This window comes from Pyrus communis, chromosome 7, assembly GCF_041283825.1.
Source record: "Pyrus communis isolate YQ-2024b chromosome 7, ASM4128382v1, whole genome shotgun sequence".
Lineage (NCBI taxonomy): Eukaryota > Viridiplantae > Streptophyta > Magnoliopsida > Rosales > Rosaceae > Pyrus > Pyrus communis.
Window position 1 is genome coordinate 19,284,095 of NC_142571.1, and position 24,339 is coordinate 19,308,433.

Consider the following 24,339-nt stretch of genomic DNA (forward strand, 5'->3'; position numbering starts at 1 on the left):
GACACAAATTCTAAAGATGAGGTATGACATTGTCAATTTTAAAAGATAAGGTATGAAAGTGTTGTGACACCAATAGTTGAAGTAGTTTTTTGTACTTTACCCAAAATATAAATTAAATAGCATGAGGATCTATATTTTTGTTTCAAAGAAAAAGTAGAAGGCCTGCAAAACAATGATGAACTCCATTAACAACAAAAATCTGGAACTTAACCTAAAAAAGTTAGGGGTAAAATCGACAAATCATAATTTATTATAATTAGGCCATTTTTAGTTGGACTACTTTAATATGGGTCTTGTACTAATCATTAAACAAAACTTATAACATGATTTTTTTATTAAAACTAAAACTTTTCAAGCCATTTTCATTAGTTTTTATTTTATTTTAAATGTTCTCCAATCAGGTTGTGACACTAGCATTTTAATTAATAAGGGGATGGTATATTACTACCACATCCCGGCCCGGGCCCCCACCACATCCCGGGCTCCACTCCACTGTAGCACGATATTGTCCGTTTTGGGCCCCGACCACACCCTCACGGTTTTATTTCTGAGAACTCACACGAGAACTTCTCAGTGGGTCACCCATCATGGGATTACTCTCGTGCGAACTCGCTTAACTTCGGAGTTCCTACGGAACTCGAAGCCAGTGAGCTCCCAAAAGGCCTCGTGCTAGGTAGAGATGGGAATATACATATAAGGCATAGAGGATCCACTCCCCTGGGCGATGTGAATCCACCCCCCTTAGGGGCCCAACGTCCTCGTCAGCACACTTCCGACCAGGGATTGACTATGATACCAAATTGTCACATCCCAACCCGGGATGTGACAATTACTCAACCAATACTTTTTATACCATGTTTGTCACTGTTATTTCTTTTAAAATTCACTATGAATTCATACTTTTGAAAATATTTTGTTAAATACTACTAAAGTGCTATAACTTGAACTTTCATCTCAAACCATCAAATTCACTAAAATACTAAGGCAAACATTTTGATATTTTTGTACCTTTTTTTGTTAAATAATAAACCAAATTAAAATGTAAACTCAATTTCTCAATACAAGTGTAGTTTTTTTTAAGTATAAATGGGCACTTATTTATATGATATATAATAAATTTACCGAAATCTGTCTAGTCTAACTAGGCGCATAGAGTCGGCCGCTTGACTAGCTCATAGCGTACCTTGATTAAAATCACCCAATGTTAGAATTTTGGATCCACTACTATACCACCACTTGAGGGTGGTAAGCAAAAATGCACAAAAAAACTGAAGTTATAACAAAGGAAATGAGAAACACACATCCCTGTTTAATTATGTCAGTTGTCTCTACTTGATTTATAGAAATAAAAAGTAGTATGTAAAAATGACACATCCCTTGTCCACTAGGACTCCGAATCGAGTTGTGCTAGCCGACACCTGCAAGGTGATGAAGCCATAAAGTGTGGTGATGTGGAATATGTGAATAAATTTAAACCTAAAAGTGCTTAAACACGAGAGTGCGCTATGAGCTGGAATGAACCCATTTCACACGTGACGTCAGAGCATAAATAAAGTATAGTAGAGTGGATTGAAAATCATACATTCGAAGGTAATCTCCAATATCAAGACTTGCCACGAATCCTCGTCGATATGAAAACTCTGCTACTAAAACTTGGAAGGATAGAAAATAAGAGTGAGTGGGCCTAAGTATAAAGCTTTAATAAAGACCTTCTAAACAATATAACCCCTCGAGGTACTACCTGTATAGTTTTCAAGAAATCATACTACATATAAGTATGAAGTCAACATTAAATCCCAGAATAATCCAAAATCACTACAAATAGGCAACAACATAATAAAATCAGGTGCTCATCAATCTATGATAACCCATGAGTCGGAGTTGCCTAACGCAACATGTACAACTCATAAATCAATCTATGATAACACATGAGTCGGAGTTGCCTATCATTGCAACTTGTACGACAGTGTCGGAGTTTCCTATCATTGCAACCTGTACGACAATGTCGGAGTTGCCTATCATTGCAACTTGTACGACAGTGTCGGAGTTTCCTATCATTGCAACCTGTACGACAATGTCGGAGTTGCCTATCATTGCAACCTGCACGACAGTGTTAGAGTTGCATAAAACAAAAATATAATCATGCCATCAATCAATCATTTCGAATAACACCATAAACTCACCTGAACTTACCTACGTGTCCCGCATTCACCTTAACACTTCAAAGTATTCACAACAATTATATGTAGGTAATATGCATATGAATATGCCATAATGCAATCTAAAACTCAACCATATCATAGTATTTTAGATTATATAAATATCTATATGACATGGCATGAAATGCATAAATCAATTTAAAAGCGTTTACGGAATTATCAATCATATATATATATATATATACACGATAAAAAAAAAAAGGAAGGACCCACTCACCTGAGGTCCGCGCTACGATTCCTTAGCACGAACATTGAGACATCACGAACAATCTTCACCTAGAACAATTATTTAGTCATGTCTCAGAACTCTTATCAATAGAACACGTAACTTACATATATATATATATATATATATATATATATATACACGATAAAAAGGGAAGGACCTACTCACCTGAGGTCTGCGCTACGATTCCCTAGCATGAACATTGAGACATCACGAACAATCTTCACCTAGAACAATTATTTAGTCATGTCTCAGAACTCTTATCAATAGAACACGTAACTTACATAAAACACATTCCAAGGACATTCTAGAATGATTTGAGACCCATTGACCAAAAGTTAACCGTCGGTGAAAGATCAACGGTAGGGTCCACAACCTTATGTAGCTCAATCCGGAAGATTTGCATCTCGGATTTCTGTTTCGTAACTTCTAAAGATCCACATTGTGCTTCTAAAACATCATACTAAAGTTTCATTACGATCCAATGGTTAGATCTCCGCCAATTGCCAATTCAAGTGGCGGTCAACGTTTTATTTTACAAACTTACAAATCTAATTCGGGAAGATCCGTACGTCAGATTTCCAATCCATAAGTTTTTAATATCCTCAAATATTACGTACTATATTGTATTAAAGTTTGGTGATGATCTAACGGTCGGATCGTCAATTCACATAATGTTTAAGTAGTGGTCTTTATCAAAACTATGTTCAAACGATGAGATTTCATCAATTGAACTTCACCTATGGAATTGAGGTGTCAAACTTAGCTTAGAAAGGTCAAGAGATGACTCGGCTTACGCGCCGCTGTCATGCGCTACTGCACACAGCGGTCAGCTGCCCCAATTCGTCAGAAAATTCAACTATCTCCAAAAATTCTTAAATTTTACAGAAATGAAGATGTCAAAGAGTAGAGCAAGTTTTATACCTGTTGTCAAGTCCAATTTGGCCGGGAAAGGCTCCAATTTCACTCAAACCCACCGGAACCCTAAAATGGGTGAACTTCGATTCTCCTACCTTGGTGTTCCAATCTCTACTAGTGGTTGGGTCATGTTCTTGAATCCAAGGGGAGTTGATTAAGGTTAATGGTGGGTGGTGAAACTCACCGGATTAGAGGAATCACCGTCGAGAACCTTTGGGTTCTCCGGTGAAGTTCTACCCGATTTAGGCCTTAAAACCCTTTGATTTTTGGTGGAAATGGTAGAGGAGAGGTTGTGGAAGAGGTTGCAGGTGATGGATGGGTGTAGTTGGCCTGAAAAAATGGTGGAGATTGGCCGAAAACAACTTGGGTCACCGGCGAGTTGTGGTGTGCACGGTTTGAAGAAATGGGGAAATGATGTTTCTCTCTCTCTCTCCCCTTTGATTGGTTGCTTCTCTTCTCCTATTTTTCTGATTGGTCCTTACCCTTTTATCTGATTGGTCAGTCTTCTCACAAGGTGGGAGTTTAACACTTTATAAACTAAAATATAAATAACCACTTTCAAACGTCCGTAACTATACCGTTATAATCCGGACTCACAAACGAATTTGCCTATGTGTTCGTACCAATGAGTACTACACAAATGCGCTAAAGGAATAAGTCATACGTTTTTCTAGACGATGCTCCACGGAAGTCAAAGTCTATGCCTCTAGGGGCATTTTCATCAATTCCTCAATTAAAATAAATAAAAATGTAAATTTAGGGACGGGTTGTCACAAAAAAAACTAAAAATGTTGTGAAAATAACCTCTACTCATGAAACTGCCCAACTCAACTCACCTAAAAAGGTTTTGGGTGGGTTGGTTTGTCCATTTTCTTGTATAGCAACGGATTTGGAAAACTTCGACCCAAACTTATTGGATTGGTCAACAGATTAAAGTACTATCCAACCAACTCATTGATGCCCACTCCTACAGGATCGTTTATTGATCCGTAATTAGAATAAAAGGAATTGAATTGAGGAGGAGTTGGAATGATGAGGAGTTATAATTGGGTTCCTATATAAATAGTTTACTAAAGTATTCTGGAAATCGGAGAATGAATGATAATGTTTTCAAGTAAGTTGGTTACTAGTATACCTGAATCAGAATAAATAAGTTAAAAAAAAACTAATATGATTACTATTTGATGTGGGAGTTTAGACCATCTCCAACCATTTAAAATCTAAAATTTTTTACCCAAAAAATTTAGGTTTTAATCTAAAACAGTTTTTTTGCACCAACCTTTTTGATTAAATTTTTAGCCCAAGATTACTAAGACCAACTCCAATGGTGGGCTAAAAGCCAAATTACCCCCCAAACCCACTCTAAGACCAACTCCAATGGTGGGCTAAAAGCCAAATTACCCCCCAAAATTTCCCCCCAAACCCACTCCAACCCAAGGGGAAATTTTGAGCTAAATGCTAAATGCTAAACCAATGCCAAATTCCCCCCGAAATTTAGCCCAGAAATCGGGGTGGACTCTACCCAATATTTATCGGAATTTAAATTTTTTTAGATTAAAATGTTCATAAAATTAATTTACGATAGTCTACATATTTATTTTTTTAAAAAAAATTAATTTAACAAAAAAAATAGTCTAAGTTCATTCTTTAATAATCCCGGGCTAAAATTTTAGGGTGGAACGGTTGGAGTAGAAAAGCTGTTTTTGGGCTAAAAGCTAAATTTTTGGGGCTAAAAAATTTGACTTTTAGCCCAACTATTGGAGATGGTCTAACCCAAGAGGAAAATTGGCGCTAAATGCTAAATGCTAAACCAAGGCCAAATTCCCCCCAAAATTTAGCCTAGAAATCAAAGTGGACTCTACCCAATATTTATCGGAATTTAAATTTTTTTAGATTAAAATGATTATAAAATTAATTTACGATAGTCTACATATTTATTTATTTTTTAAATTTAATTTAACAAAAAAAAAAATAGCCTAAGTTCATTCTTTAATAATCTCGGGCTAAAATTTTAGGTTAGAACGGTTGGAGCAGAAAAGTTGTTTCTGGGCTAAAAGCTAAATTTTCCGGGGCTAAAATATTTGGCTTTTAACCCAACCATTGGAGATGGTCTAAGGAATTAATTTAAGATTTTTTTTTTTTTCTTAAAACTAACTTTAAAAAAAAAAATTATGTAGACTATCATAATTTAATTTTATGAACATTTTAACTTGAAAATATTTGGATTTAGATAAATATTGAAAAACTAATAAACCAACACCATGAAACTTGTAGAACACTTTAGAAGAATACGAAACACGTGAAAGAAAAAAAAATCTTAATTATTTTAGCTGTATCATTTAAATTTGAACCATTAAATATATTTTTTTTTACCGTTGAATTTGGTCATATTAGATTTTAACCGCTACATTCAATGAATTTATAAATATAAAACTAAAAAAAAAAACACATGTATGGTGGCTAGCCCACCAACCAGAAGGAGAATTTTGGCCTAAATTTGCCCTAGAAAAGAGTTTGGGGTTAAAACTCATATTTGGTCTAAGAGTTGGAGCAAGTTAAGGTAAGTTTAAAACCTAAAATTTGAGTTTTACTCCAAGAATTTAAGTAGCCGAATTCTCTATTTTGAGGATTTAATTTCCGGAGTGTAGGGAGTTTGATTCCCTATTTTAAGTGGGTCTCGCGTATATTTTCATTTCCAAAATGTTAATAAACACTTGAATCGGAGTACAATTTCCATTCCTTACAATCATGTAAACAAGCCACGGAAATAGCAAATGACATGCGCCAGATTGATTCGCTAAGCTGGGGCCCACCTAGTAAGCTCAAATCTCTATCCTCCGTCGCTGAAGGCCTGGGGATTTTGCTGAGTTTGCAAACTTGTGTTGTGAGTCGTGACGCATCATATAAGTGGCTAAAATCCAAATATATTAATATCACCACTCATGACTCAGTCATCCTTCAACCGTATTTGCACAAGATAATTACTAATCAAGACATAAGGAAAAGTTTTATTCGTATTTTTTTTAAAGTGGATTTAGCTTCATAATAGTTTAGTAATAATGCGATTTAAATTTATTTTTAGAGAGATCGAACTTAATATTTTCTTACTTACAAATATAGAGGAATATTATTAAACTGTAGTATTAAGTAGTTTTAATTCACATTTAAAACATTAAACTCCTACTTACCCAAATTCCTTTAAGTACACTAGCCAGTCGTATAGAAGTACATAGATGTGTATTTGTATCATACTAATATTGCAAGTTGTTAATTTCGCTCTTTTGCTTCTTTCTTTTCTTTTCTTTTCTTATAATTCTAAGAGAAAATTTGAACATTAGTTTTTCGAATATTGGCCCAGTTAGAGCTTTGGTTCATGAAGTAATAATCCGTTAGCATACAGTCAATGAATTTGTCACAACATGAAACAATATTCATTTTTGGTCGCTCCATCAAACTTTTCAATTCAATTCAATATCTATTTGATCATTGGGTATCATATTATATAATCTATGTTTGAAATTTAGATTTTGATGCAACTAATATTAATGTTAACCATGATATACCAGTTGGTGGGTTTTGAATATAATCTATGTTTGGAAAATTAATTGGAACTTAATGAATATGACATTTCAATAAGTTATGTACTTATTTGAAATGTTTAAAAATGTTGAGACCAATTGAAACTGACACGAAAAAATTGAACAATTTTAAGTACTTAATCCAAAAGATTAACGTAGTCACTTTAAAAAGACTATTACTCTATGTTATTAAAACTTCAACACCCATTGACACACCCCGACCGAGATCGGAGCATGCTGGCCGTCACACGAAGATGACGTAGCCATGTGCACGTGCGGAAGCTAATAGGGTAGTAATATAAAAGTACGAATAATTAGAAACTAGCATACAAAGTACTAAAATAAGTGCTAGTAAGTGAGATACAATTTCAGAGAAGGTCTATAGCAGCCCAAACAAAAAGGACAACAGTAGTACGCCCGAAGGCGACCCTACAATGTGGAGTGTCTGTCAGAACGCCGGAAAGCTCTCAAGGGAAACCACCGCAACGGCTAAGCAACTAGAACCTGGAGGGGCGCAAAACAAAAGCGTGAGTGGGCAAAAACAAAGCTCTTTGAAAACCATTTAGCAAAATACATTCTAACCCCTCGCCGTAAAACCTGTATACTTCCCAGAAAATAAACATATAAACGTATGTATAGATATGCCAATCATGCTCCAAAATATGCCATTCATGCTCGAGAATATGCCATGCCAAAGCCTCATAATGAATGTAAGTGCCCAGGTATACATCATATCACATCATAACATCTGGCAGCTGGAGTCACCTAACGTGACCTGTACGGCTACATCTAGAGCTCAAATCTCAACTCTATAACTGAACCTGCCCACGAGTCGGAACCACTCAAGGTGGTCTGTACGATAGGCCTGGGTGTAACATATATATACGCTCTAGTGCTACGATCACGTGAAGACTGTGCGAATAATCGCGAGTCACCTACGAGTCGGAACCACCTAATGTGGTCTGTACGACAGGCCTATGCACCTAACTTGGATCCAAGCTGAGCGTGTGGTGCGGGAGGTGAACATCACGTGAAGGACTGTGCCCTACTCTGGGCGGGAGCACTAACACCGGGGGTGCAGGTTATGAGCTCTCTAGGCAACTCAAACCACTACTGAAACATAAATGTGAATGTCACTTACCTGGCACTTACCTGTGCGTCCACAGCACCCAATATGCATATGTATATGTATGCCACTAATAATGCATGCAATGATGCGTAAACGATAATAATAAAGTGCATGGCATAAAACAATCAACTCTTTTTATCTACTTTCTGGGAATATAAATGTATATAGGTATATACGGAAAACAAAAACCCACTCGCTGGTATGTGGAAGGGTCGTAGCCCCCCTGTCTCGCGTGTGCACGCTCGTCCTCGGGGTACGTGTCACCTAAATGCGAAACAACTATAAAAACGTTAACTTTAAAGCACATAACCCATTTCTCGTAACAACTTCTCATACATTGCTCAAAATGGACAAATGAATATACCAACGTGCTCTACACAACCTCAGGATCACAACCATATTTTTAAAATAATTTTTGGACCACGCACGCGCCCCCACGCGCCAGAACAGGCACGGACCCACGCGCCCCCACGCGCGGCCACGTGCCCCCACGCGCGGCCACGTGCCAGGCACACTGACGGTGTCAACAGACGCCGTCAGGAATATTCCGTTAAACTGACGGAATATTCCGTTAAACTTAACCCCTGCCGTTAGGAATATTCCGTTAAACTTAACGGAATATTCCTGCTTCTTCTCCGGCCAGTCCCCGACGCCGGCGCCGTCGCCGTCGCCGGCACCGTCGCCGGAAAACCTGCAAATCGCGATATCTCGCTCGTTTTTCCACCTTTTTCCACGTTTCTTGCACCAAAATCAACCCTAGAGCTAGTAGAACATGTCCCAACAAGTTTTAAGGCCTAAAATTAAGAGATTATACCTGTCCAAATCTCCAAAACTCGGCCAACTCCACATCCAACGATCCTGACGTCCAAATTCAACCAACGAGCCACTCCCAAGCTCCTGGGAACCTCACAAACACAACCACAAGCTCAGAAATCCCAAAAACTCAATGTATAACTTTTGCATGAACAATACTTGAATCGGCCATCGTCGAAACGACGTGAAAACGAAGGATTTCTCACCTGAAAAGGGTATGGCTGAGCTTGCCTCGACCTCAATAGCTCAAATATGGCCTTGGTTTCCTCGATCTGTGAACATTCGAGTGGGTGTGTGTGTTGGTCCGTACGTTTTAGGAAGAAGAAGAATGATAGAGGACTCGGGGGAGAGAGAGAGAAGACAGAGGGAGAGAGAGAAGGCAGTGTCTGTGTGTGTGTGGGAGTGTGTGAGGTTCCAAACATATGCCACAACGCACCAAACACCCACAACGTGACAAAAACGAACTAGGGGCAATAAAGTAATTTCACACGTGCGTTCTAGTAATCCCGGGACGGGATGTCACAACAGGCCGGGATGTGACCACTTCCCGGGCCGGGATGTGACACCCATGCTCAAAGATTTTGAATTCATGAACCAACCGATACAATTATCAAAAATTTAGAAAATTTATTTATTAAGAAAAAAACCTCTTAAAATGGGTTCGTAAGGGTAAAATTGTAATTTAACTGTAAGGGTAAATGACAAAAAACTACCTCAACTATTGGTCTAAAGACACTTTCATATCTCATTTTACGAATTTGTGCCAATGTCAGATCTCCGTCAATTTTTCTGTTAAATGCTGACGTGGGCAGAGACGGGATCCACTCACCAATCCAACTGGATTAAAAAATAATAAAATATATTTTTAAAAATTAAATATTCAAAAATTAAAAAAATTAAAAATTAAAAAACTAAACAAATAAAAAATGTCTAGGGATGCGGGCCTTCCTTTCTTCCATCTGCACCAACCCTTCTGTCTCTCTTCTCTTTATCTTCTCTCGCATCTCTCTCCCACTCTAACTCCCTCTTCTCTCTACAACCACCGGCGCCGAGGAGGAGAGTAGCAGAGAGAGGGAGGAGAAGAAGGGTCTGAAGGCGAAGAGAGCAAAGGTGGGAAGAAGATGAGGGTTTTGACGGCCGATAGGATAAGGAAATTTAGAGGTCGAGAGGAGGAGAGAGGTCGGAGGAGGGACTGGGTGGAGAGAAGGTATGACGGTGATGGGTGTGTAGGAGGGGAAGGGGATCTGGGTGTGGGTTTGGTATTTTTGTTTTTTTTTGTTTTGGTGTGGATTTGGGTATGGGCTTGGTTTTTTTGGTTTTTTCAGTAGGGGTGGTGAAGATGGAGGAAGAGAGGCGGTGGTGGGGTGGTGAAGGAAGGTTGGGTTTGGAGGGACTAGGGGAGGGATGGGTCGGGTTGGGAGGTGGTGGTGAGGGAAGGACGAGTACGAGTGGGGAGAGGGACGGAGGAGGGAGACGGCATCCCAGAGAGAGGAGAGAGAGAAGAGAGAGAGAGGGTGGTGGAGAAAGGTTGGGGGGACGGGGAAGGGTATGGTGGCTGTCCAAGAGAAGAAGAAAAAAGGTTGGTGCGGGTAGAAGGGAAGGCCGGATCCCTTAGGCCATTTTTTATTTTTTTAGTTTTTTAATTTTTGAATATTTAATTATTAAAAATATATTTAATTATTTTTTAATTCAGTTGGATTAGTGAGTGGTTCCGTCTTTGGCCGCGTCAGCATTTAACATAAAAAGTAACAGAAAAACTGACGGAAGTCTAATATCGGCATAAATTTGTAAGATGAGGTATGACATTGTCATTTTTAAAAGATGAGGTATGAAAGTATCGTCAGATCAATAGTTAAGGTAATTTTTTGTAATTTATCCTAACTTTAGATATTGACAAATTTAACCATTATTTATTATTTTTTAGCGAGAATGTGGTAGTTGTGCGTGTGTGCATACATGGAGACAAAACGAAGTTGTATTTTCCTCATAGGAAAAAACAAATGTATTTGTTTGATTATTTATTTATTTTTATTTCGTTGCGAGGACGGAGGAGGCGTTTTTACATTTCCGACCTTCCAAAGAGAGAAGAGGCAGTTAGACTACTGGACTGGAAGCTGGGTTTCCATTTCCTTCTCCAGAGCAGACTGAGCGAGCCGAACCAGTACCAAAACGACGTCGTCGATTTCTTCTCGCACTTCTTAGTTCCGCCATTTTCCTCTCGAACTCCGCCTTTGGATTTCCCAGCTGTTTCCTCCAATCCGGCTCTTCGTAATAGGTAAGTCCGCCGCATGCACGCACGCACTTGCATACATACACATCTATGTAATACGGTTGGCTGCGTCTGTCTGTAGTTATTGGAACTAATTCGTGTTCCGATTATTCTGTGTGTAAGTGTATTTGTGTGATTAGGTACGTGTGGATTTGTTTGGGATTTTGTGAATGTGAAGGAACTGGCGTGTGTGTGAACTTATGCATGTTGTGCGAGTTTACGGATTTTTGGTGGTTTTAGGGTTTAGAGCTATTCATTTTTATGAATTTATGAGTTGATTTGATGTTATTTTATTCATAGTAGATTGGATTTGTTTGGCCAGGTGTTCGTCGAAAAATCGAGTGAGGAATGAGAGTGTCAATGTGATGCTGATTGCGGTTATAGGCGTTTGACTGTGGTTTTTAAGGCTGCTGTTCGAATATGGATTTTGCGTGTAGTTTTCAGCAGCCAAATGTGTTATATGGCAGTGAAGGGGCTAGTTATAAGAGGTTGAATTGCCTTAGTAGTTCACCGATTATCTTTGGGAGTAAAGATGTTAGTTGTAACTTTCTGGGTAATTCGAGGATTGTTGTGAAAGCATGTTCAGGTAAGAAGTTGAAGAGAACTCTCTGTGTAAGTGGTTGTAGGATTTCACGTTTGACCTATATAGAAAAAGCTGACGATCGTTTGTGGAATTTGAATCCAAAAGTGCCTTTATCTTGTAACTTTGGTAGTGTTTTCAAAGGGTCAAGAACAGTTTGGTGGTCGCGGTGTCAGAGTAATGACTCATTAGAGTATGTTAATGGAAATGGTCAGAATGTGGAATACCCAGAAGGTCATGATGAGAGCTCAGGAGTTGGGTCTGTTCATGATGCCGAGTTGAGTGATTCCAGAGAAGAGGATGGATATGAAGAACAAAAAGAAGAACCAGAGGCACCTACATTGGATGAATTGAAGGAATTGCTGCAAAATGCCATGAAAGAACTTGAAGCTGCACGACTTAATAGTGCCATGTTTGAAGAAAAGGCTCAGAGAATATCAGAAGCTGCGATATGCCTACAGGATGGAGCAGCAAATGCTTGGAATAATGTTAACTCAGCCCTTGATAGTGTCCAAGAGATCGTTCATGAAGAGACTATTGCCAAAGAAGGTGTTCAGAAAGCAAAAATAGCACTTTCATTAGCAGAGGCAAGGCTTCAGGTGGCAGTAGAATCTTTACAGGTTGCAAAAAGAGAGACCAATTCTTCTGAAATTTCACAAGAGAATGATGGGGAATATGATTTCAAAGAAGAAGAAAAAGCACTTTTGGTTGCCCAGGAAGATATTAAGGAATGCCAGGCGAATTTGGCCAACTGTGAGGCAGAGCTAATGCACTTGCATAGTAAAAAAGAGGAGTTGCAGAAGGAAGTGGACTGGTTGAATGAGGTTGCAGAGAAAGCACAGCTCAGTGCTTTGAAAGCAGAAGAGGATGTAACCAACATAATGCTTTTAGCAGAGCAAGCTGTTGCTTTTGAACTTGAAGCTGCAAAGCATGTCAACGATGCAGAAATTGCATTACAAAGAGTAGTCAAATCTATCTCCAACTCAATTGTTGACACCACAGAAAACAACCAAGGACAGGTGTTGAGTGATGATAATGCTGCTCTTGAGGAAGAGGAGACGGTAGTCCTAGGAAGTTCTGCTGATATCATTGTTGAAAGGGACAGAGATGTGGTAATTGATGGTGATTTGTTGGCTGTCAAGCCTTTGGCAGACAGCCCTTCTGACAAAATCGGCCGGAGTTTTGAAGACGCAAATGAATTTGTTGATTTGAATGATCATGAGAATGGAAAGTTAAGTCTGGATTCTCTAAAAGATGCTGATGTAGAAGCTGAAAAGTCAAAGAATGTGGTTCAGGCCAAAAAGCAGGAAACTCAGAAGGACTTGAGTAGGGAGAGTTCACCATTAAATTCTCCAAAGACATTATCGAAGAAATCTTCTCGTTTCTTTTCTGCATCTTTCTTCTCTTCTGCAGATGGGACTCCGACACCAGTTTTCCAAGGTCTGATGGAGTATGTAAGGAAGCAATGGTCAATGCTGGTTGTTGGGATGTTCCTATTTGGAGTAGGGTATGTAGTGTTTTTTCTACTTGTTATTTTGTTTATTACTTTGCCTTGTTTTCCCCTCTTCAAAAGGGTTTTCTTTTAAAAAAATTCCTGCTCTTATAATGGTTATACGGGGTGTGACGTGTGAGCCTTGTCTTGCTTTGACCTCAAGATGTTGAAATCGATCACAGGCTCACGTTTTATGCTAATCGAGTGGAAAGGGCCACACAACTGTTACAACAGCCAGACGTCATCACCACTAGTATTGAAGAAGTTTCCTCAACTGCGAAGCCTCTAGTTCGAGAATTACAGAAACTCCCTAGAAGAATTAAAAAACTAATTGATATGATTCCTCATCAAGAGGTGTGTTGCCTAATAAAATTTTTATTTTGGTCTAACGTCTATCATAATTTCAACTTTCTGATCCGTTCCATCCTTTTCTCAGGTGAATGAGGAGGAAGCTTCTCTTTTTGACATGTTATGGTTATTGTTAGCAAGTGTGATATTTGTGCCTGTATTTCAAAGAATTCCTGGAGGTAACTGAATCTCTATAGCTTTAATTTCTATTTCACACTTGTTGGGTTTTTTGTCATTTCAAATATAGGCGAATAGTATTTTCTAGTTGGTTTTGGTTATAGAATTGAATTACTTTTTAAGCTTTAGAATATAAACCATAAAGTTCGGAGTTCCACCAACCAAACACTGAACTTTTAATGTGTGGATAGCTATATGCCTTTCTACTGGTTTTTTTTTTTTTTTTTTGTTTTTTTTGTTTTTTTTGCTTCCTTGTCATATGCCTTTCACTTTCTTGTCATATACCTTTTTATAATCTAGACTTACATTTAGCCAACCTCCGTAATGCATCACCCCACCCTATTACACTTTCTTGAACTTAGCTAAAGTAAGTTTCATTAAGAGGGTAATTCTATTGGATTTGATCACAAGTTGACAAAATACGTTTTGGTTCTTTTCCACATCACACCATCATATCATAACTGCCTGGGCTTATAATGCCATTTCACTGATGGGTATCATCTGTCTTTTGCTATCTTTAGGCAGTCCTGTTCTTGGGTACTTAGCTGCTGGCATCTTGATTGGGCCTTATGGCCTTTCTATTATTCGTCATGTACATGGGACAAAGGCAATTGCTGAATTTGGGGTTGTTTTCTTGCTGTTCAACATTGGCCTCGAGGTGGAGTGGACAAATTGGACATATTGCTATTTCAATTTGATCAAAAGAAAATATTATGCTTAGTTTGAATTACAATGAGGAAAATTAACAAGACTCTGGTTTGCATTTTTTAGCTTTCTGTTGAAAGGTTGAGTTCAATGAAGAAATACGTATTTGGATTAGGCTCTGCTCAGGTGATTTACTCATACTCGTTTCGGCCTGGTCATTAGTAAGATTTTCTGTATTGGTAGTGAGAAACAAGTTTTCTATCAGTTTGTTAATATGCATAACCAATGCAGGTTTTGGTGACAGCTGTTGTTATTGGTGTGGTTGCTCATTATGTTTGTGGGCTGCCTGGTCCTGCTGCAATAGTAATTGGCAATGGTCTGGCTTTATCATCCACTGCAGTTGTTCTGCAGGTAATGATTGGCTTTGTTTATTTGCTCATTCAAAATGTAATTATATGGGTAGATAGATGATGAAATACAATATTGAGTATCTGGATATGTTCAATACAGATATATTCAGTTACTAAGTGGTTTTTGGACCTTATAATAAATACAAAATTCATGATAACTATGATAAAGTGGGTAACTACTGTGGAAATTTTCCTTCTTTGAGAAAAAAAAATTGAAAAAAAAAAAGCCTTGTTCTCTTGGAAAGGGGTCTGGGGTGTGAATGTTCCAGTAAAAGCAGCCTTCTTCATGTGAGAACTGAGAAGCAGCTCACCATAACAGTTTAATTATTGATGGTTTGTGGGTTAGAGGCACAATATTGGTGAGTAGGTATTGTTTGTGTCAAACGCAGCAGGCCAGCACAAAGAATGATTTAATTCTTCTGCATTGTTCAGTGGCTTCAAAATACTGGTTTTTATCTTATATACGTTTAGTATTTCTTGTAGTTCAGTTTCTGGTTCTCCATCAGGTTGACATGTTTAGTTCGTTAGAAGCACAATAGAGCAGTGTGTATATTGTTCATCATGTGTGGATTCTGGTGTGGTGGTCACAGTGGTACGTAAGAACTTTTGAAGAAGATGAATCCTATGATTATTTAAGGATGTTTGAGTGGATGACAATGACATCGAGTTTTTTTGTTTTGTTTTGTTCTTCCTAGATTTCTTGCTTGATCTTATTTTAGTCTATCCATGTTATTTATGGTTTCTGTTCATGGGTTGCACTTCTCTGCACTTTTTTCCCAATAATTTATTTATTTATTTTTTATAAGAAAAGACTGCAAGAGCCTTCTAATGAATATTGTTTTGACAGGCAAGTAATTAATATGCTTCAACTTATTTTCAGGTCTTGCAAGAGCGGGGTGAGAGCACTTCGCGTCATGGCCGTGCTACGTTTTCTGTCCTACTTTTCCAGGTCACTTTGAATTTTAAAAAACATGTCAAGGGTCCATTGGTTTCAAAAGAATTCATTTTCTGGAAAATGACTCGGTACATTTTTTAATATATTAATGGCATAGTTGGTTGAATTGAATGTCAAACTTAGAGTTTGTGGTCTAGTTGGATCAACTAAACATCTTGACTCATGCTGACACATAGATCCATGATTTTAGAGTCCTTACATTTGCATCTTTACAGTGAGCAATTATGGTAGGGTCATCAGCTTCAGCAATGCATATTGCATAGTTTGGATATTTGAGTCCTCCATACAGCCAATACCCATCAGAGCTTTAAATTTAGTGCATGGTTAAGTGATGTTATGGTTACGTACTATGTGTTGATTCTTGGCAATTAAATTGCTACCCGTTCCATCATTATTTTAGGCTTTTCTTTGCACCTCTGGTTATTTCATATCATCTAGGTTTGTTTCACAAATCATTGAACTAAATTAGTTACATTACTCACTTTTTGGTTAATTTTCAGGATTTGGCTGTTGTGGTTTTGCTGATTCTTATACCTCTGATTTCACCAAATTCATCCAAAGGAGGGGTAATACTACTTATCCTCTCCCCTTGCTGTTGAGAATCTAATCGTTGTTCACAACTTCAGAGCCAAACATGCTACTTATTTTTATGATACTAAGTAACTTCGTCTTCTACTTGTAGGTTGGTTTTCAAGCCATTGCTGAAGCTCTTGGACTTGCTGCTGTAAAGGCAGCAGTTGCCATCACGGCCATAATTGCTGGTGGACGCTTGGTAAGTCTTTGTACATCCAAAACTTTCGAGAATTATGTCAATGAAATGGGTGAATTCCCAGGAAAAGTAACTGCACGGTTGGTTTAGGCATTTACAGTTGAAGCTTCAAATGGTTCAACAGACTACCTAGTCTCCATTGTTGCAATCTTGATTGAAAGTAATGCTAAACCATGTTCTCTTAGAGTAAAGGACTGGGAGGAGAGGAAACATATATTTCATATTGCTTGAGAAAACAAGTTTGGAACGTTTTCCAATTTTTTTACAAGCTCTGTTGTTTTATCTCATCAAGTTCTTTTCAGAGTTAAGTTTGTGTGTTGAACATAATGTTTCTTTTTGTGGTTTTGCAGCTGCTTCGACCAATTTATAGGCAAATTGCAGAAAATCAAAATGCAGAAATATTTTCCGCCAATACTTTGCTTGTTATTCTAGGAACAAGTCTTCTCACTGCCAGGGTAGATTGTGCATTCTATGTCTTTTAGTTAATTTATTTTTGGGTCGTTCCTGAGAGTTACAAAGTTTTGTGCTTTTCTTTTGTCTCTTGAATAGGCTGGACTATCCATGGCATTGGGAGCATTTTTGGCTGGTTTGCTTCTTGCAGAAACTGAATTTTCTTTACAGGTTGAGTCAGATATTGCTCCATATCGTGGTCTTCTACTGGGCCTCTTCTTTATGACGGTATGTGGTTTCTGGTGGCAATTGTTTGAGGTTGAATTGAGAGAATAATTGAGAAATAGAGAGGGAAGACCTTCCCCCAAAACTACTTTTTGTTCAAAAACAGAAAAGAAACCCCTGACATAGTCAGTCCACTCTCGGGTTGATCGTACATGTCTTTAATTGGTTCGGATGTCAATCCATGATTTCCTAGCATTTCTTTCCATACCACCTCAAGAATTTTGAACAAATATTACATACCGTAATCTAAAAGTGAGTCATAAAGTATCACTCTTTCTGTAATGTTAGATGATACTGCTTGTAAGAAACAGTTCTCTGTGATTGCTTGAAATGGATTTTCTTCTGGATTATATGATATCAAGGAAACTTAGCAGATTGTTTAAAACGAAATTAGCCAATTTCTAATTTAGAGAAGGATGTTGCTTGAGTTCTTGACTTTGAAGTTGTTTTTAATTTTAGTCAAATGATCCTGTCAGTCTATTGTCTTTACAATGTCGCTCTTGTATCTGCAATTTGTAACAACTATTTTTATGGGTTTTCAGGTTGGAATGTCTATTGATCCGAAACTTCTTCTTTCAAACTTCCCGGTTATAGCTGGATCATTAGGACTTCTGATTGGTGGCAAATCCTTATTGGTTGGTTTGATTGGCAAACTGTTTGGCGTTTCAATAATATCTGCAATAAGAGTTGGTCTTCTTCTTGCTCCTGGTGGAGAGTTTGCATTTGTTGCATTTGGTGAAGCTGTTAATCAGGTTGATTCCCTTAGCCGTTGATAGTGCTTCTGAGAATTGCTGGTTTGCATATAGCAGCTATAAAAATTTACCAAGTTTATATGGTCTTTTTGGTGTTTATTTCGTACAAGTAATGTAGTTGTGGATAGTAGCCTTCTTTTAATGCATTAAAGGTGTTAACCAATATTACAAATAGATTCATAATGTTAAGTTGACAGGGTAAAAACAATACTGAATGTTTTTATTAAATTGCTATTGAAAATTGACTAACTACTTTGCTAGTTGGTGTTATATGCAGCTTTATGTCTTCTCAGCCATTCTGCAATGTTAGAAGTATCGTATTAACTGTGGCATCTGCAGGGAATAATGACTCCTCAGTTATCATCTTTGCTCTTCCTTGTCGTTGGAATTTCAATGGCCATCACACCATGGCTAGCTGCTGGAGGGCAGTTAATTGCATCTCGTTTTGAGGTGCATGACGTTCGAAGTTTACTACCAGTTGAGAGTGAGGTAAAATGCCTGACGAAGATGTACTGTTGTCACTCTTGATGCTCTGCCTAGACTTATTGTTAAAAAGCATTGTCTCCCACCCAGAAAATCCTTTTAATTAGAATCTACAACATTATATTTCCCTGTTTATTTAGGAAATTGATTAGCATATAATAACTGCAACTATGCACTTGATATTTGTTAATTCTTATTTTCTTGTTGTTTAGGTTGTGTTGGAAATGAAACAAATATAATTCTTCATTAATCCTCGACTTTTTTTGGCAATTACTATTTACTGATAATTGGTGTCTCTTGGATTGCTTACATTTTCAGACGGATGATTTACAAGGTCATATAATCCTCTGTGGATTTGGGCGAGTTGGCCAGGTTGTAAAAAATTGCAGCTATCATACAATTAATTCTAAATCTTTCAAGCTTTTACATGTATTTGTACCGTTTGTAATTTGTTTTTTCCCTCCCTTTTTATTTTCAGATAATTGCGCAGCTTCTTTCTGAGAGTCTAATTCCATTTGTAGCTCTTGATGTGAGGAGGTAATCTTGAGGACATTTCGGAATTTTCTTTATAATTGATATTTCTAGAATTACTACTTTGGATGTTTACATGCTAGTTTCATGTGTATTTAACAACTTCATGTTAGTCTAGTTTGTCTGTACATCTCAACGGATGGTTTTTGGAGTTTATTTGTGTTCTTAGCCAGTACCAAGGATGTGATAACAATAAAAGAGTATATTTCAAGACCTGAAAATCTTTGGAATGGTTGTTCTCCAGAATTAGGGTTATAATTCCGCAAAACACTGCAACTCATAATGCCTCGTTATTTTGTTCTTTGTTTTTCAGTGATAGAGTGGCAGTCGGACGCTCGCTGGACCTTCCAGTCTACTTTGGAGATGCTGGTAGCCGAGAGGTATGTACAATAAGTTGAAATTATAGTTATTTCATATGCGAGTTTATGATTTGAAAATGCTTTCTACCCCATGAGTAGGTGCTCCACAAAGTTGGTGCTGAAAGAGCATGCGCTGCAGCAATCACTTTAGATTCTCCTGGTGCAAACTATAGAACTGTTTGGGCTCTGAGCAAGTATTTCCCTAACGTGAAAACTTTTGTTCGTGCTCATGATGTTGATCATGGTCTTAATTTGGAGAAGGCTGGGGCTACAGCGGTAATAGTTTTATGCCTGTTCTTAATATGCTTTCTGTTGCCTGCACCTGTCCAAAGTAATTTAATGGATTAGTATATTATTTTATATATTCTTAAGCAAGATTTTCTGTAATGACGAATGAGTGGCTTAAAAATTGGAATGTTTACTTATAGGTTATCTATCATGCGTCGCATTCATGAGTTGACTAATTCTCACAAAACTTGCAGGTTGTCCCAGAGACCTTGGAACCTAGTCTACAGTTGGCAGCTGCTGTTCTAGCTCAGGTAAATTAGTTGATTGTCGATATTTCTTTTGACTTCCATCTAGATGTAAGGATCTAACAGTTGGGACACTAGTGATCTCCAATTGCACCTCTTTTTAAGCATCATAAGCCAATGCCATTGGGAGAAAAGACATTAACCCACATAGTATATCATCAAGCAGAGATTGGTTGAATGGGTCGTGTAAATGGTGTGAGCTTGGTTTTATTTCCATAAATTTGTACATTTCATCATTAGATGACCATCGTGGTGGATTCTTTTTGCTGTATTGTCTTCAAATGTTCAACAGCTTTGCCCACATTCTTCTTTTCTTGTTTTTAAACCTGACATTGCAGTTTAATGATTGTAACATTGTTTTCGCTGGAAGTGTCTAACATCATCGTCTCCTCTTATTTTATCTCCTCCGCAGGCTAAGCTACCCATGTCAGAGATCGCATCAACAATCAATGCGTATAGGTCCCGTCACCTTGCTGAGCTAACTGAGGTACTCCACGTTTAATTTATCTCATCGTCTTCTCCTTTTGTTTTATTTTATTTTTTAATCCAACAACTTTACCTAATCGTATTTATGTTTTTCTTCTACAGTTATGTGAAACTAGCGGCAGTTCTCTTGGCTACGGGTTTTCTCGAATGATGAGTAAACCCAAAACTCCAACTCCGGATTCCACAGATGAGAACCAGTTCACTGAAGGAACACTGGCAATCTAGATGGTGGCACTGGCAAGCACGGTAAATGATAAAAGGAAAATGTAGAAACAGCTCGACAACTGTATAGCTGATTACTTCTTCGATTTTGGACCCGAAACGGAAACTACTCATCTTTCAAAGGGTATACATTGTACAGAAAATACACCGAAGAGGCAATCAATAGCAAACAGTTGGCTGACAAACTTTTGTTCGATAAACTTTGTTGAACAAACCTATATTCTTGATGCATCCTTCTGTCTGAAGGCACCACCATTAGTTCGTGTTTCTTTATTTTCCGGACGAAAATACATTGTTATGCTGTTTATGGCTTTGCGGGCTGTAGAGCGAAAATTATGTAACATTAAATGATTCGAAAAATCAACGCATGAGATTAAAAATAAAAAAATGAAAACAATAATTGTAAAAATTAAATTTAACATTTGTAATATTGAAACCACGTCAAAAAATTATGCATTTTTTCTTTTAATTTATATATGTATATATATATATATATATATATATATATATTTTTTTTTTTTTTTGAGAAACGAAATTATTTGAGATGGGTTTAGTCTCATAATGGACTAATAATAATATGGTTCAAATTCGTTAACGAGAATCGAACTTAAAACCTTACTTACAAGTAAATAATTTGTTCATGCAAGCATAATTTGTTTCTTCTTTAGAATGGGGTGTGATATCCTTATCTTTTTTTACTTCTCACACATCTCTTATTAATTTATGTTTTTTTTGTTTTCTTTAACTACGTGTATAAGATGTAAAAAGAAGAGTGTGGACACTCTTTTAGAATTTCACCGCACTGTTTTTCTACTCTTTGTGACACACAGCTAAAAGCCTAAAACCCCAAAAGGGTTTTTTGAAGTTTGATCATAACGTACCGAAAACTCCTATGTTCTTCATCTCGTTGTCTGATAAAACATCAGATGGCTTCGATGGTATTCACGGACTGCTCCTCCACCACCACGCCTCGCCTCCTCCCCTTTCGGCGGAACCCCCTCTTCCACCGCAACCACGGCGCAGTTTTCCTTCGCCCCCTCGTAAATCCTAGCTCCCCTAGACGCCTCTCCCTGCACTCCTCCTCCGCTTCTTCATCGCCGTCTCCGTCGCCCACCGGTACGCCTTTCTTCCCTCTCATACATACCTAATTGGAGTTTTGTTGTAAGAGTGTAATTAACTGTTTGAGAGTGTATTTGTTTCCCTGACGCATTTCATCGAACACGTAGAGGGCTATGAATAAAACCTTGGCAGCATTCTAAAAGCAATTTCTGTAATTTGGTTGTTGAATTTCCATTTTGCAGTTTCCTTGGCCACTGAAGCATCGGCAAAAGTGATCGATGGGAAAGCCATTGCGAAGCAAATCAGAGATGAGATCAATGCAGAAGTGTCGAAGATGAAGGATGCAATTGGCATTGTTCCGGGTTTGGCAGTTATTCTTGTTGGGGACAGGAAGGACTCCGCCACTTATGTGCGCAACAAGAAGAAAGCTTCTGAGTCCGTGGGGATTAATTCTTTCGAAGTGCGCTTGCCTGAGGATTCCCCGGAACAAGAAGTGCTCAACTCCATCGCGGGGTTCAATGATGATCCTTCAGTTCATGGCATCCTTGTGCAGCTACCCCTGCCTTCTGTATGCTTCTAAATTCCAATTTTGCTTTCCCTTTGTGAAATCATGTTTCAGTCATAATAGAAATAACTAGTTATTCAAACGTTTTAAAGTTAAATCACCAATTTTGCATAATTTCAAGCTCTTTAGTATATTCAATTTCGCCAATATCCTTGTTTAGAAAATAGAGAACTGCTGGTCATGGAGGTTGGTGTTGTAGGGCTCGTTTGGAAGTGCTTTTAAAATGACTAGAAGCGCTTTTGGTGAAATTGATTTTGGGTTCCAAAAGCACTTTAAGTGCTTTTTGGAAGAAGCACCAGATATGTGCTTCTTCCAGGAAGCACTTAAAGTGCTTTCCAGGATTCACTTGGATTTTTACTAAGAATTAGTTTCAAAAACATTTTCACCAAAAGCGCTTTCAGTCATTTTAATAGCACATCCAAACAAGCCCTTAGTTTCTTGAGAATGATTGACTTTGTTGACTGTTGTCGATGGAAATCTAGGTTAGTAGGTTGTTTTGCTATGTGGCTTCAGGGCTTATTCATTTTAATATTTCCTTGGGGATTTCATCATATACACGTTTTGTGTACTTAGCTATGAATTAGATAAGTACATGTTGGTTCCCCATTGATTTGCCTCCCTTGTGTCCTCATTTTGTCATTAAAACATGAGTCATACGGGATGTATGTGGAGTTCTGTATAACTTTTCACGACCATGGAAATGTAGATGAATTTGCAAACTTATTATAACTGCATTTGTTCCGTCATGATTTCTGACTAACCAGTCTAATTGTTTTTCATGTGTATGTTTCCAGCATATGAATGAGCAAAACATCTTAAATGCTGTTAGCATTGAGAAAGACGTGGATGGGTTCCACCCGCTCAATATTGGCCGTCTTGCCATGCGTGGTAGGGACCCCTTGTTTGTTCCTTGCACGCCAAAAGGATGCATAGAGTTGTTGCATAGATATGGCATCCCTATCAAGGGAAAGAGAGCTGTTGTAATTGGCCGGAGCAATATTGTTGGGATGCCAGCTGCTTTATTGTTGCAGGTGACATTTCAGTTGACTTAGTTATAAGTTATTTGTTTCGCTTCTTAAGCTAACGTAATATGCATGTGCTGGTAGAGGGAAGATGCTACAATCAGCATAGTCCATTCCCGAACCAAGAATCCTGAGGAGATCACAAGACAAGCTGATATTATAATCTCTGCTGTGGGGCAACCAAATATGGTGAGGGGCAGCTGGATCAAACCTGGTGCAGTAATTATTGATGTCGGAATCAATCCAGTTGAGGTGAGGAATGCTTTGTTGATACTCCCTTCTATCGTGCATTGACAATTAGTCCTTAAGTACATCTTTCCCTTTCTCTACTTCAACTTTGTTAAATTTGTTGTTGATTTTCCTCAAGATTTGTGAACGAAATGAAGCACTGACTTTGTTATTAGAGAATTTTCAATATCAGAGTTCTGAAAAATTGAGATTAGATGGTTCGGTCATGCCATGTTGATGTTTGTCTCTGATTCAAGGTAATAGGTTTTGAGTTCGTTGTGTGTATTTTTTACAGGATGATAAGAATCCTCGAGGTTATCGGCTGGTTGGAGATGTGTGTTACGAGGAGGCCAGCCAGATTGCTTCAGCAATTACTCCAGTTCCCGGGGGAGTGGGTCCAATGACAATAGCAATGCTCCTCTCCAATACTCTCGTATCAGCAAAAAGAATACACAACTTCCAGTAAGATGTTCAGAATTACTGTTGTGAGTCCAATTCAGTTGGAGAAGCCATCTTAACCTACCTAGATCCAAGCAACTGTTCTTTTTTTTTGTTTTTTTTTTTGTATCGGGAGTTCGTTTCCTTTGTGCACTTATCGGTTGTGAGAGCTGGTTCATCATTTTCCCAGTCAAACGAGCGAAGGCCAAGCCTTTGTGCACTTTTCGGTTGTGAGAGCTGGTTCATCATTTTCCTGGTCAAACGAGCGAAGGCAGGAACTGCTGTGTGTCATCTGATAAAAACCCTGTTAAGGCATCCTCTCTACGCATTAGTAGAGATGAGGTTTGCAGACCGAATGTAATAAGTGCAATCTTATTAACTTTCGTGTTTAAATCTTTGCAAGTGCCGCATTCAACTAAGTATAGATGAGTTTGTTATGTGCAAGTGCAATTTCATCG

At 38.0% G+C, this 24,339-nt stretch overlaps 2 protein-coding genes across 2 annotated transcripts; both read left to right on the forward strand.

Moving 5' to 3' along the window:
• The first annotated feature begins 10,869 nt into the window (after window positions 1-10,869).
• On the forward strand, window positions 10,870-20,769 carry LOC137734624 (K(+) efflux antiporter 2, chloroplastic). The gene is made up of 21 exons (XM_068473867.2): window positions 10,870-11,158; window positions 11,475-13,239; window positions 13,407-13,578; window positions 13,661-13,751; window positions 14,271-14,407; window positions 14,521-14,580; window positions 14,686-14,805; window positions 15,685-15,753; window positions 16,260-16,325; window positions 16,442-16,531; window positions 16,879-16,983; window positions 17,078-17,206; window positions 17,746-17,955; window positions 18,295-18,444; window positions 18,757-18,810; window positions 18,917-18,975; window positions 19,283-19,349; window positions 19,428-19,604; window positions 19,811-19,867; window positions 20,274-20,348; window positions 20,450-20,769. Exons 2-21 carry the CDS (start codon window positions 11,573-11,575, stop codon window positions 20,570-20,572), a joined length of 3,678 nt encoding a protein of 1,225 aa, XP_068329968.2. The 5' UTR covers window positions 10,870-11,158; window positions 11,475-11,572; the 3' UTR covers window positions 20,573-20,769.
• Window positions 20,770-21,339: 570 nt separating this feature from the next.
• Window positions 21,340-24,325, forward strand: LOC137734101 (bifunctional protein FolD 4, chloroplastic-like). The gene is made up of 5 exons (XM_068473383.2): window positions 21,340-21,685; window positions 21,871-22,196; window positions 22,988-23,224; window positions 23,300-23,467; window positions 23,739-24,325. The coding sequence occupies exons 1-5, from the start codon at window positions 21,496-21,498 to the stop codon at window positions 23,907-23,909; spliced, it is 1,092 nt and encodes a 363-aa protein (XP_068329484.2). The 5' UTR covers window positions 21,340-21,495; the 3' UTR covers window positions 23,910-24,325.
• Window positions 24,326-24,339: the final 14 nt, after the last annotated feature.